Here is a 14672-nt window from a genome sequence, read left to right as displayed (position 1 = left end):
TGTTCCTCCTGCTTAGTGGAACATTGCCTAAGGAAAATGCGGAATGGGTTAAGAATTAAAATGTGGGGCTGGAAACCATAGCTTGTTTTAAAGCTTAGTTTTCTTTCCTTTTGCATCATAATCTCTTCCCTAGTCTATTTATTTCTTTGTGGTTTTGTCAGTCTGTTACAAAAGGTTGCAAAATTGTGGTACTAGAAGGGATCCTAGAAATAATCTAATTTAAACCTTTGATTGCTAGGAAACTGAGAGTCAGGCTACCTTGTTTCAAGTCCTGGCTCCACCACCCATGTAGGACAAGTTGCTTATTGTTTTGACCTCAGTTTCCTTGCCTGTAAAGTGGGAATAAAAATGCTCCTGATGTTATAGGATTGTTGTGAAGATTAAAAGAGATAATTAATGTGAAGTTGTTAGTACTATGACTGACACACAGTAAGAGCTCCACAAATTATTAATTATGATGATTATTACTAGTGGTTAAGCTTGAGCTCCTCTTTCTCAGTTCAGTGTGTTTTCCTTTAGACATAAATAAGAATTTGTAAGCCTCTTTTTTGAATCAGCTACCATTATTTTCTTTCCTTCATCTCCTTCATTGTCTAAAGACAGTTATATGATTGCGTATCTCTCATTTCAAGCTAAAGATGCTCTCAGCGTTTCAGCTATTACCACATTTGTAAGGACTTCCTGAAGAGAAAATTTAAAAGTTAGTTACTTCTTTTAGCTATTTCTGGTCTTGCAGATGAAACTTTTTTTTTTCTGTAAAGTTGAGTGTTTTTGTTTTTGCTTTTGTTTTTAGTTAACAATAATGCAATCCATTTCCCAGCATAAGTGGGTAAGTGCCACTCTGACTTGGGCTGGGCTTAAAAGCACAAGAAAAGCTCCCAGACAGAGTGAAAACACGCCCACATCTTAGTATGGATAAATTAAAGTCCAGATTGTTCTTCCTGTCCTGACTTGTGCTGTGGGAGTTGGAGTTGCCTTTGATGCAAATCCTCTGAGCCAGCAGAACATCTGCGGAACATCTCCTGATATGTGAAGGTGAGTGCCAACGCATTTAGAGAGTGATCGTTTGAATCATCTTTTTCTACTCTGTAGAAGTCTTTTTCTGTTTTTTTCAGTGAAATTATGGGTTGGACCCATCACATGAACTTCTCCTTGAACTGGTTGTTGATAGTTAAGGGAATCTAATCTTTTGGCAGGTGATATTTTAAAATGCTGAGATCAGAATGGAGAATCATGAGTGTTGGAGGTGAAGGATTGGGGAAAATATCTGAAATAATGGATTTATCTTTCAGGAAACTCTAGGCTAGAGAAAATTAGACCTAGAGGATTCAGAGGAAAACCCTTGCGTGTACTGGTATTTCATGGCAGGAGAGCTGAGAGAGAGTAGATCACTAATAGCTACCACATGATTTTAGTGGAAAGAGTTCAGGTTTGGAATAAGATGTTCGTTGAGTTTGAATCTCATTTATGCTGCTTACAAACTATTATTTTGGGACCATTTACATGATATCTCTTGGCCTCAGATTCCATATCCGTAATCTAGAGATGAGTAATACAAACCCTACAGGGATTTTTAGAAGTACAGGATGTAATTTGTATAGTGTAATTAGCACTTTGCAGGCTCTCACTGTTCCATCATCCGTCTCAAAAAAAAAAAGAAAAAAAAAATAGTGCTTTTGCCAGTCTCACTGCTAGCTGTCTCAGAATGTTCTTTAAATGAAGGCAGCCTACAACCCAAATGGGTTTATAGACTTTGAACCTGGAGGTAGTCGTCTGACAGCTCATAATCTCATCTTGGGCAATGTATATATAATTAATATCCTCATCCAAAAAGTAAGGATGTCATTATTTTATTAGGCTGAAATTGCCAATATTTAACTGTTTTTGACTTAATAAAAATAGCAATTTCATTTGGTTTAACCTAAAACATAATATAGAAATAAAATTTAAAATATGCAGGCCAGGCGCAGTGGCTCACACCTGTAATCCCAACACTTTAGGAGGCCAAGGCAGGTGGATCACCTGAGGTCAGAAGTTTGAGACCAGCCTGGCCAACATGGCAAAACTCTGTCTCTACTAAAAATACAAAAATTACCTGGGCGTGTTGGCGGGTGCCTGTAGTCCCAGCTACTCGGGAGGCTGAGGCAGGAGAATTGCTTGAACCCGGGAGGCAGAGGTTTCAGTGAGCCAAGACTGCACCACTGCACTCCAGTCTGGGTGACAGAGTGAGACTCTGTCTCCAGAAAAAAAAAAAAAAAAAAGAAAGAAAGAAAATATAAAATATGCAACTATAAATAGAAAATATAAAAATATGTCTCATTTACCTGAAGGGTGACAAGAATATAAGGAGATAATATACATGAAAGTGCTTGTAAATCTAAGGCCATTATTATTGTGACTATTATCATTACTGCAAGCTCCAAATAAATATTTAAAAGAGACTAGAACAGGGTACCCTTCTACTTGATCAGTGAAAGTAAAACTATAAACCAAGTCCTGTGGGTCTTGAGGAATTCTGAGGCACCGAGGGAGGCTGGACAGCGCATTGCTTGGCTACCTCCCTCTCAGTGTTATGAGTCTACAGGTGCTTGAACTTATGGCCATAGTGCTGGTCCTAGAAGTTACTCCCTCTTCTTTGCCATTTTTTATTTTTTTATTTGAGACAGAGTCTCCCTCTGCTGCCCAGGCTGGAGTGCAGTGGTATGATCATAGCTCATTGCAGCTTCAAACTCCTGGGCTCAAGTGATTGTTCCACCTCAAACTCCCGAGTAGCTTGGACTACAGGTGCACCATGACACTCAGATAATTTAAAAAAACAATGTTTTTAGAGACAGAATCTTGCTATGTTGCCCAGACTAGTCTTGAACTCCTGGTTTGCCATTCTTTAAAAACCCAGTTCTGGCCAGGCGCGGTGGCTCAAGCCTGTAATCCCAGCACTTTGGGAGGCCGAGACGGGCGGATCACGAGGTTGGGAGATCGAGACCATCCTGGCTAACATGGTGAAACCCCGTCTCTACTAAAAAAATACAAAAAACTAGCCGGGCGTGGTGGCGGGCGCCTGTAGTCCCAGCAACTCGGGAGGCTGAGGCAGGAGAATGGCATAAACCCGGGAGGCGGAGCTTGCAGTGAGCTGAGATCCGGCCACTGCACTCCAGCCTGGGCGACAGAGCAAGACTCCGTCTCAAAAAAAAAAAAAGAAAAAAAAAAAAACCCAGTTCTATACTGCAGGAGATAGTGTTTGGCACAAAATGTGAATCAACAAATAATAGTTGAGTGAATGTATGAATGAATGAACCAAAGGAAGGCAAGCCCTAGGAAAATCACGTAGTGGTACATTCTTGTACAAGTGAAATGAGATGAAGCTCAGCATCCAGGACACAGCCTTGAATGGGAACTGAATGGCCAAAGAGCACCCTGTGAGGTATCCATTTGATGAGGGATTGCGAGGGAGTAAAACAGCCACACTCTATTTCCTTTGCTTTGGTCCTGTGAGACAGGATGTGGGGAGGCAGGGATAATTTAACATGCTGAAATGTGTAGCGTTTCCCAGCAGAGGCAGTAGCTCCCGTCTTTGCTTTCTTCTCGTGGTGTTCCCAGCCACTGCTGGTAGCCAGTAATAAGTGGTTGGATTTGTTTGCAGTCATTCGTCTCCAAACAGTAGCTGCTACTAGGTTTATATCTTTTTTGTTGTTGTTTTGTATTGTTTGTTTGTTTGTTTTCAGATAGAGTCTTGGTCTGTAACCCAGGCTGGAGTGCAGTGGCACAACCTTGGCTCACTGCAACCTCTGCCTCCTGAGTTCAAGCAATTCTCCTGCTGTAGCCTCCTGAGTAGCTGGGATTACAAGTGTGGGTTACCTTGCTCAGCTAATTTTTGTATTTTTCATTCAGATGGGGTTTTGCCATACTGGCCAGGCTGATCTCAAACTCCTGACCTCAAGTGATCTGCCTGCCTTGGCCTCCCAAAGTGCTGGGATTACAGGGGTGAACCACCACGCCTGGCCAACATCTTTAAACATTGGACACCACTGGTTACTTAAGTGGCATCACTGTATATTCTAAGAGTCCTTTAGTTCAGTATGGCATATTTGTAGTGTTGTTGGAAGATTTTAGACCTCTGCTAAATGCTGTACTCAAATGAGGTCCCACAAATGTGAGATTGTTTCTAGGAAGTGACCCCTTTTTGAAGATCCGTTATTCAAAACTGCTGCATTTCAAAGTTAGGGCTGATGACCCAGGGATGCAGGAAATTGTTAATGGTTCTCCTCAAGAGCACAGCAGAATCTTTGAGAATTTCTTATGGTCCAGATTTGGGGAGGCTGATTCACCTCATTTAAGTCTTCAAGAGACTGATACATTGAAACCAATAAGAAATTGTCTTTCTAATGCCTGGAAGGCTCATATTCTTTGTTCAGAGCCTCCTTCCGTTAAATTAGTAATCAGAGAGGGCATCAGAGAATCAGAGCAGTCAGAAAGAGGGATTCGGGGTTTTGAAGTATCTTTCATCAGGTTTGTGGTGAGGTCTTGTGGCTGCCCTGTCAGAGTCTTTTGCTCCAGTGACAGGAAATTTCATAATTTCCTTTCATAGATAGTACTGGATAAAAACTGCCAGCTTCTGTCTTTTTTAACCATCAATGTTTTACATTCTAAGCTGACCTCTCCTTTCTGTCCTCAAAGTCTTCTGTTTAGGATACCATTAGTTGAGTAGATTCCTGCAACTTAATGACAATGAAGGTTTTCCAAATCCAACTCTTTGAGATTGCACACAGGTTTCTTTGGCTGGAGTCCTGAATGAACTCAAGCTTATCAACTGCACATCTACCCACCACAGATAACTAGAATCACCTTGAACTCTCAACTGGACTTATTTCTAAGCCCCTGGGAGGCATCTCACCTTTTTGCATTTTTTTTTGAGACAGGGTCTCACTTTGTTGCCCAGGCTGGAGTACAGTGATGAGATCACAGTTCACTGCTGCCTCGACCTCCGGGGCTCAAGCCATCCTCCCATCTTAGCCTCCCAAATAACTGAGGCTACAGGCACATGCCACCATGCCCGGCTAGTTTTATTGTGTGTTTTGTAGATATGGGGTTTCACCATGTTGCTCAGGCTGGTCTTGAACTCCTGACCTCAACTGATCCACCCACCTCAGCCTCCTAAAGTCCTGGAATTACAGGTTGTGAGCCACTGCACCCAGCATTTGTTCACTTTTTTTTTTTTTTTTTTTTTTGAGATGGAGTCTCGCTCTGTCGCCCGGGCTGGAGTGCAGTGGCCGGATCTCAGCTCACCGCAAGCTCCGCCTCCTGGGTTTACGCCATTCTCCTGCCTCAGCCTCCCGAGTTGCTGGGACTACAGGCGCCCGCCACCGCGCCCGGCTAGATTTTTGTATTTTTTAGTAGAGACGGGGTTTCACCATGTTAGCCAAGATGGTCTCAATCTCCTGACCTTGTGATCTGCCCGTCTCGGCCTCCTAAAGTGCTGGGATTACAGGCTTGAGCCACTGCGCCTGGCCTTTGTTCACATTTTTTACCATCAAGCAGTCCTTTTTGTGGTGGTTCTCTAGTGTGAGAGGAGAAAGTGGGAAAGGCTGTGGAGGACAAGCAAACAATAGAATGAGAGATTTCATCCTAATGGCAAGGCTTGTTGACTTCCCACAGTCATTAGCTCATTTCTGTTTTTAGATGCTCTTTGCACTCATTGCACTATTGTAACTACAGCACTTACTATATGATATGTGAGACTACTGTCTAGGCTTCCGTCTCTGCAAGTGGACCAGTGGTTCTCAACCCATTTCTGTTCAAACCTACTGCAGAAATATGACATGAAAGTCCTCAGTAACAGCAGCTCACTCTGAAATTGGTAGTTTCCAAAAATATCATTGCCATCCTCTCCATCCTTTTCCCCCTTCCCTTTGTTAAAAATCACTGAACTCGAATATAAGCTTTTTGAGGTCAGAGATGTGTTCTTCCTTGATTCCAGGCACCTAACACATGGCTGGGACAGTGCTGAAAGCATAGAAGAATGCCTGAGGTCACCAGTTTGTTTGTGAGAGGGCCAGGACCACAACTCAGGCAGTCTCAATTTCTAGAATGCTACACTCTTTCAAATACTGTAACTTTTCCAGTTTTGTCTCTGGGATGATTTAGTACTGTTGATTTTTTTCTAAGGTTTTTTTTTTTTAATTTCACAAATAATAGCTGAGTATTTTTATTGTAAAGGAGTCAAGCAATAATTACCATTAACTTAAAAATATTTTAATATTTTATCCAACATTTAATATTGATAGGATTTGAAATGCAAAACTACTTGCCAGAATAACAGTTTTAGTTTAGCATCCATCATTATTCATTGATTCACTTCTTAAGACTGCCAGCATCTTGGCTTTCATAGTCTTCCTTTTTAATGTGCCTTTAGGACTTGTAAATAATGTGAGCTAGAACTAAAGGCATGTCTTCTGCCTAACAGATGGAGAAAATTAAGACAACATCCTTAATAATTAGACACAAAAAAGAATGTTCTTAGTGTTATAGTTAAAGACACATTTTTTTCTTCATTGAAAAATTAAAATGTTTCCCTTTGAGTTATATACCCATTTAAATCAAAATGGCTATCTCTTGAGAGGAAAACTACTGCTACTGAGTGATACCAGCACTTGCTGCTGTGTGACCAGTCTTTTATTATTTCATCATGGTGTTTTTATTATTGTGGATCCAAGTTCTCACTCTGCTTTATTATCTTAGGCATTTCCAATTCGCTAAGGATTTCAGTTGGTTCATATGTAAGAAAACATTATCTCTCTAATTTTCTCCAGAAATCCTGCATGCACATTTTTCTAAAGTAACTTATTTTGTAAAGAACCTTTTTCTTTTTTTTTCTATAATGATTTGGCAGATGAAAATATAACATCATTTATTTCTTCCTGAAATGAATTACTGGTTTTACATTTGCTTTATTCTTAGACTATCCCACCATCTCATCTTAGATGAGAGGAAGGCTTCAAAGAGGAAGAAGAGAGGTTCCACTCTTAAGAAGGTCCCTGTAGGTAGGAAAGTTGTCAGGTAAATTGCTGACCACCATTCTTGTGGCAGATGCTGTAGGACACATGATATAGTGGAGCGTGGGGCACAAAGGAGGGACTGACTGGCAACTCCATGTGGGAATTCAGAGAGGGCGTCTTAGGGAAGGAGAGCCTTGAAATGAGTCTGGAAAGATGATTACTTTGTCAGAAATAAGGGGAAAGGAGCACCGTGGGCATGCACAGAGCATGGAGATGTGAGATAGCATGGTGCTTGAGGAAACTGTGAGTTGTTCCATTTGGCTGGAGGGCCTAGGTACTGAGGCAGGGGCCAGAGGATGGCCTCAGAGCTGCACAGACTCATTTTTTTCTGGAGCATATTCTTGGTAGTTGGCATAGTTTTCATAAGACATAGTGGAGTGGACTATGGACAAAGGAAAACATGTTGTAATCGCAAATCTTATTGACTGGGGTTGATGGAGTAATTATGAAGGATCTAGGTGATGACAGTCAACAAAATAAAATAAAATAGGATCCTTCCTCCCTCCAAAATCCCCCGAATCTATTTGCCACTGGAAATAGACCTTTTGAAAACAGATATGAAGCAAACCAACTCTTGACTGATGTCATTTTCTGTTCTCTCCCTAGCCTTCGTGGTTAACCTGTGGATGATGTGGACCTGGGCACTGTGGATGTTCCCTTTACTCTGCAAATTCAGCCTGTCAGGTAGGTTGGCCTGGGCCCTTTTACGGATCATGTGATTATGATTATTATTGCCTTCTTTGGACAAGAGTTGTTAACTTTAAAATGACGCTGGACTATGGACATCGTCCATAGAAAAAGGGGATAGAAAAGGGGACTTGTGAGGCCGGGCGCGGTGGCTCAAGCCTGTAATCCCAGCACTTTGGGAGGCCGAGACGGGCGGATCACGAGGTCAGGAGATCGAGACTATCCTGGCTAACACGGTGAAACCCCGTCTCTACTAAAAAATACAAAAAACTAGCCGGGCGAGGTGGCAGGCGCCTGTAGTCCCAGCTACTTGGGAGGCTGAGGCAGGAGAATGGCGTAAACCCGGGAGGCAGAGCATGCAGTGAGCTGAGATCCGGCCACTGCACTCCAGCCTGGGTGGCAGAGCAAGACTCCGTCTCAAAAAAAAAAAAAAAAAAAAAAGAAAAGGGGACTTGTGAACACCCTGAATTTGTATGTGTGTCTGTGTGTGCACACAGGCATGGAGTTTCACATATACTCATGCATTTGCAAATGTGGCAAGATGGCTTACCATATTTTCAAAGGGAGATACGACCCCAAAAGTGCTGACATCTACTGTTTTAGAATAGAGTAGTCTCCCCTTATCTGTGGGGGAATATGTTCCAAGATCCTCAGTGGATGCCTGAAACTGTGGGTAGTACCAAACCCTATATATACTATATTTTTTGCTTCACATACATACCTCTGATGAAGTTTAGGCATGTTTGGGCATGAAGAGATTAAAACACTAACTAATAATAAAATAGAACCATTATAATAATTTAGTATAATAAAAGTTAGGTGAGGTCGGGCACAATGGCTCACACCTGTAATCCCAGCAGTTTGGCAGGCTGAGGCGGGCGGATTATTTGAGATCAGGAGTTCGAGAGCAGCCTGGCCAACATGGTAAAACCCCATCTCTACTAAAAATACAAAAATTAACCAAGTGTGGTGGCTCATGCTTGTAATCCCAGCTACTTGGGAGGCTGAGGTGGGAAGATCACTTGAACCTGGGAGGCGGAGGTTGCAGTGAGCCGAGATCATGCCACTGCACTCCAGCCTGGGCCAGAGCAAGACCCTGTCTCAAAAAAAAAAAAAAAGTCATGTGAATGTGGTCTCCCTCTCTCTAAATATCTCATTGTACTGTACTCACCCATTTTCAGACGGCGTTGATCACTAGTAACTGAAACCACAGAAAGTAAACCCACAGTAAGAGGGAACTACTATGATAAGAAGTGCTTTGCTCCATAGTTTTTGTGTTGTTGCTATGGCTTCATATAATACACATATATAAATACAAAAATAATCAGTTTTCATACTATTTGCCATAAATTCCAAGGATATAAAGGGAAATAATGAAACAACGTATTTCTGTAGAGTTCCAACTCAAGACTACAGACCTAATATCCATACAATAGCTTGTAGATCTGAGATCCATTAGTTTGATTATATCTTATGTTTAAAAAAACATTCAGAGGGCCGGGCACGGTGGCTCAAGCCTGTAATCCCAGCACTTTGGGAGGCCGAGACGGGCGGATCATGAGGTCAGGAGATCGAGACCATCCTGGCTAACACAGTGAAACCCCGTCTCTACTAAAAAATGCAAAAAAACTAGCTGGGCGAGGTGGCGGGCGCCTGTAGTCCCAGCTACTCGGGAGGCTGAGCCAGGAGAATGGCGTAAACCCGGGAGGCGGAGCTTGGCAGTGAGCGGAGATCCGGCCACTGCACTCCAGCCTGGGCGACACAGCGAGACTCCGTCTCAAAAAAAATAAAAGAAAACATTCAGAGCAGACACTGGTCTGGTAGTAGGAAGGTGGGGAAGGCGTCATGTAGCGTATTCATGTGCTTGGGCTGCCATAACAAAATACCTCAGACTGGGTGGCTTAAGCAACAGAAATTTATTTTCTCGCGGTTCTGGAGGCTGGAAGTCCAGTGTCAAGGCAGCAGCTGGGCTGGTTTGCAGGTGGCCATCCTTTTGCTGCCTCTTTACATGGTCATCCCTCTGTGCCCACACAACCCTAGTGTCTCTCCTCCTCCTAGGGATGCCAGTCAGATTGGATTAGGGCCCATTGTAATCATCCCATTTTAACTTAGTTACATCTTTAAGTGCTCTATCTCCAAATACAGTCACATTTTGAGGTACGGGGGGTTAGGGCTTCATTATATGATTTTGGAGAGACATAATTTAGCCCATAATATGTACTAATTGGGGTCACCAAGAGGGCAGTCACGACCCCGAGATAATGAGAATGCCTTCAGATTTCTGTCCTGGCATGGCCTGCCTTAGCCCCCTGGGGTTACACCTGTGGCACTCAGGAGCTTGATAGATCAGGGGACCCCAACCCCCAGGCTGCAGACTGTGTTAGGAACTGGGCCACACAGCAGGAAATGAGCTGCTGATGAGCCAGAGTTACTGCCTGAGCTCTGCCTCCTGTCAAATCAGCAGCTGCATGAGATTCTCATGGGAGCACGAGCCCTATTGTGAACTATGCATGTGAGGGATCTATTGATAGATTGCATGCTCCTTATGAGAATCTAATGCCTGATGATCTGAGGTGGAACAGTTTCATCCCGAAACCATCTGTCCCCCAGGTCCATGGAAAAATTATCTTCCACAAAACTGGTCCCTGGTGCCAAAAGGTAGGGGACTGTTGTGATAGAAAATAGATGATACAGGCAGACAGGACTATTGCTCTCCTTCTCATCAGCAATTACTCCCAGTTATCCAATCTAAACTTCTAATTACAGACACTGTGGCTCCTATCAAGTCACCCTTTCCCTCAACTTGTCTTTTTCTGTCTTCTATCTCTGTTTTCCACTCTTCTTATGTTGCACATATACCGGCTCCTACAAAACTGGCTCCAGTATCCACCATTGTTTTCATCTAGAATATCCTTCCCTTGGTCCTGCTTAGCTTTGCTTTTCTTCTAGGTCAAGATATTTTTCAAAACACTGACTTTGCAACAGCACCAAAGTGATATGAGTATAGAGGGAAAGAGGGAGATGGAGAACATCTTTATGATTTTGGAAAACATTCTTCTTGTATATGGGAGATTCTCTGATAAGCAAAAACATTCTCCCAATTTTTCTTAGAGGAAAGTGATGAATGTTTTTCCCCTTGTTTCTAGAAGTAGGGGGATATTGCAATGGTTTGTATTTTGAGGGTGTAGGGAAAGATAGATGGGAGTGACCAGCGTCTGAGATGGAGTCTCGCTCTGTCACCCTGACTGGAGTGCATTCGCACAATCTCAGCTCACTGCAATCTCTGCCTCCTGGGTTCAAGCGATTGTCCTGCTTCAGCCTTCTGAGTAGATAGGATTACAGGCATGTGCCACCATGCCTGGCTAATTTTTGTATTTTTAGTAGAGACGGGGTTTCACCATGTTGGCCAGGCTGGTCTCCAACTCCTAACCTTATGATCTGCCCATGTTGGCCTCCCAAAGTGTTGGGATTACAGGCATGAGCCACTATGCCCAGCCTGAATGATTTCTTTCTATTCCAGGATCCAATTTAGGGTACTATATTGCACTGAATTGTCATTTCTCCTTGGTCTGTGCTGGTCTATGACAAATTCTTAGTCTTTCCGTACTATTCATGACCGTGGCAGTCTTAAGGAATACTGACAAGTATTTCTGAGTTTAGGGGGGAAAATACAACAGAGGTGAAGTGTTCTTCATTGTGCATCACAGTTTTTACCCATGTTTGTGACAATCTTCTGATGGAGAATTGAATAAGACTTAAAATAGGCATACTGATTGCCAACAATGAGGTAGGCAGGACAACAGATGTGTAGGCTCTGCCAGCCAAGGCAGTTCTAGTACATAGAGCCAAGGTTGTTCAGCTATGTGGAATCACTCTAGATAACTGAAACTGGAAATGGTAAAGAAAAGCAGGAAAGTAGAAGTGAGGTCTAACATTGTTGATTTGGTTCAGTTTTTATTCCAGTTCCCCTCAACCCCCTAATCTGTGACAAAATGAATCTAAAATCCTCATATGCAGAATTAAAATGTCATGAGGACACAAAACTAGGGAAAACTACTGTTAAGTTCCTCCTGCAAGTCTGATAATACTGGAGAGAGCAGGCTATTTAGATATTAGTCAGGGAGAGTTGTTTATTCTGTAATAATAAACAAGCCTAAAATATTAGTATTTAAAACAGCAAACTACATGTCCATCACAGGTAAGTAGGGACCCAGGCTGGTGGGGCTCTGCTGTCCTCACACACACCATATCAGCATGCGTTTTCAAGGTGTGCAGTGACAGGAGGAGGAGAGAGAAGAGAGTCATGCACCAGCACTTGGACGCTTCCTCTCACATGACAAAGGCCAAGGCAAATCCCATGGCCACCTTATGGAGGAGCACTGGAAATATTGGTGAGCATTCATTTTATCTACCACAAATCTCTTCCATAACACCAATGTCAAGAGAGCCTTTGTAAGACTATTGCTGTCTCTCACTATATGCCACCCAGTAAGGGAAAAACAAATGTAGTCTCATAAAAACAGCCTGGGTTGAGTGGAAAATCATTTTGGGAGCCACTTACTCTTCTCCTGGTGGCTCCAAAAATCATTGACACCTGGTGACACTTTTAATGGTTCTGAAAAACAGACATTTGACTCTCTTTTTGGCTGATGGCTTCTAATATATGTTAACCAAAGCTTTTGAAGAAGCTTGGGAGAGGTATTTAAGGAAGAACAGGAAAGAGCAGGATTCACTTAGGTTTGACTGGGGTGTATTTAGATCCATGAGGATCTATTCCTACACTGATATCTTCGTGGCTGGCTTTGGATTCAACCAACACAAGGGAGAGCAAGAATGAAAAGGAAATAAAATAAAATATGACCACAGGAGGCCGTAATGAGAATAGTATAAGACTAAGACTCTTCTGGGGAAACAGGGAAAGGCTTCTTGTTTCCTTGTTCTCTGGCCAAGAATCAACTTTGAAATCCTCCTGAGAGTTAGTGTGACGAGTATGAGTGAAATGGGGGTGGGGCAGGCTACCTCTGTGTGAATAAGTGTAAGAAACTTGGCCAGGGACTAAGGATAGACCCACACGTATACACACAGACAGACACACACCACACATACCGCACATATACATCACACACACCACACTACACACACCACACATACCACACATATACATCACACACACCACACACACACCACACGTACCACACATATACATCACACACACCACGCACACACCATAAACATACTACACACAGCACACTACACACACTATAAACACATTACACGCACTACACATGGCACACATATGTCACACATACCACACAAACATGTCACACCACACACACATCATAAACATACCACACACATCACACATATGTCACATATATCACACAAACATATCATACCACACACACATCATTTACATACCATATACACCACACACACACCAACACACACATTCCAGCAGACACACACTATACACACATTATAAACACATCACACACACTACACACATACCGCACATACACCACACATACCCTGCACACACTACACACACACACCACATACACATCCACACTACACACATACCACACACTACACACTCACACCATTCACACTTATACTATGCACACATACTACACATACCACACACACATCACACACATTATACACATCACATACACACCACACACTACACACACCCCCATACACACACATGCATTGTGCATGCACTGCCCTTATCTCTGAGCCATGGAGACAGGGAGTGAGTGGGACAGTGTGTGAGTTATTCCTCCTGGGTGTTGCGAGCTAACCCTTGGTTCACCTGTTGTAGGACTTTGCACTTCCTCCTGACAGTTGGGAGGCATGGGGTCTGTTAACATTCTGCTTGTTGACCCCAAAAATCCCCAGGGAGTGTTCCAAGCTGCATGGTCTTTTTGAGAAATGTGTTAATGGTGTAGCTTTCAATCTCTATGTAACATGCAGTATTATTTGATTCAGGTCCAGTTAACTTTGGTCCTTTTAAGCATTTGGATCTGGAGATCACTGGCTTTGTCATGGTTTTTAGCGTGCAAGTAGCAAAGATAGAAAGCCTTTAAACTGCTTGTTGGATGGGTGCTGTGGGTGCCGGGCTCATGTGCAGGACTAGCAGAAAGGCAGCTTCTCTGGAGAGAGCTAGAAATGTTGACACAACAGGAAGCCATTTAGCTCTCCCTCACCCTCATTTATCATTCTCAGTGGCTCCTTTACCCGTGTAAACAATGCTCAGTTCATAGACCAAATACATGAATGTATATACAAACACACACATTTACAGCCCTTTTAAAATCCCAAACCTAAACAAAACAATGAATGCCACCCATTCTGGAACCCCTTTACACCACCTTCTTGTTATAGGGTAATACCTCTGACAGAGTTGAAATATATATAATATTATTCACATATGCAGAGAAACGGAACATCCGTATTTTCTATGATCAAACAAATCAATTTCCAAAGTCCCCTTACCACTGGAAAGTCAGGCAAGGCTGAGAAAGAGGAGGGTGTGGGTAGCACTTAAATTTGTTAACATTGTGTCATTTCTTCTCGTTTAAGATGTCTTTGGCTAACTCAGTCTCTTTGGGGTTCCTGCCTTGCTCTCTGCTCCTCCTTAAGATGGTGTCTGAATATATGAGCAAGGCTTATGTGACTGCAGTCTTGGGTGCATGGGAAGAAGTCCTTGTGTTGCCCTCTGTCTTTCCTGAACTGTCTGGTGTGGTCTGATCCCCCTCTGCCATCTGCCATGGGACAGCTGGCTTTGGCTGTGCTTTGAGCCATAGCTTATGCTCCAGTTGTTTGCCCATGGTCCTGAAGTTCCTCTGTGGATGGAAGCTGCTTCATCCTCATCCCAGGCCTGGTCCAGTCTCACAGCTGTATCCTCGCCCCCCACTCTGAGGGCACAGG

The 14672-nt window shown here is 43.0% G+C and overlaps 1 protein-coding gene across 1 annotated transcript in view; it reads left to right on the top strand.

Annotated features, from left to right (window-relative positions):
- The first annotated feature begins 927 nt into the window (after positions 1-927).
- The window catches only part of IL31RA (interleukin 31 receptor A), a 72405-nt gene continuing 58660 nt past the window's right edge, over positions 928-14672 (top strand). The window contains exons 1-2 of the mRNA XM_030927045.1: positions 928-1035; positions 7659-7736. Coding sequence (XP_030782905.1) covers positions 7679-7736 — 58 coding nt within the window. The 5' untranslated portion in view covers positions 928-1035; positions 7659-7678. The remainder of the gene's footprint in view (positions 1036-7658; positions 7737-14672) is intronic.

The sequence above is a fragment of the Rhinopithecus roxellana genome, chromosome 3 (assembly GCF_007565055.1).
Source record: "Rhinopithecus roxellana isolate Shanxi Qingling chromosome 3, ASM756505v1, whole genome shotgun sequence".
NCBI classification, from domain to species: Eukaryota; Metazoa; Chordata; class Mammalia; order Primates; family Cercopithecidae; genus Rhinopithecus; species Rhinopithecus roxellana.
The sequence above is the reverse complement of the archived record's forward strand: the minus strand, read 5'-3'. Positions and strand labels throughout refer to the sequence as shown.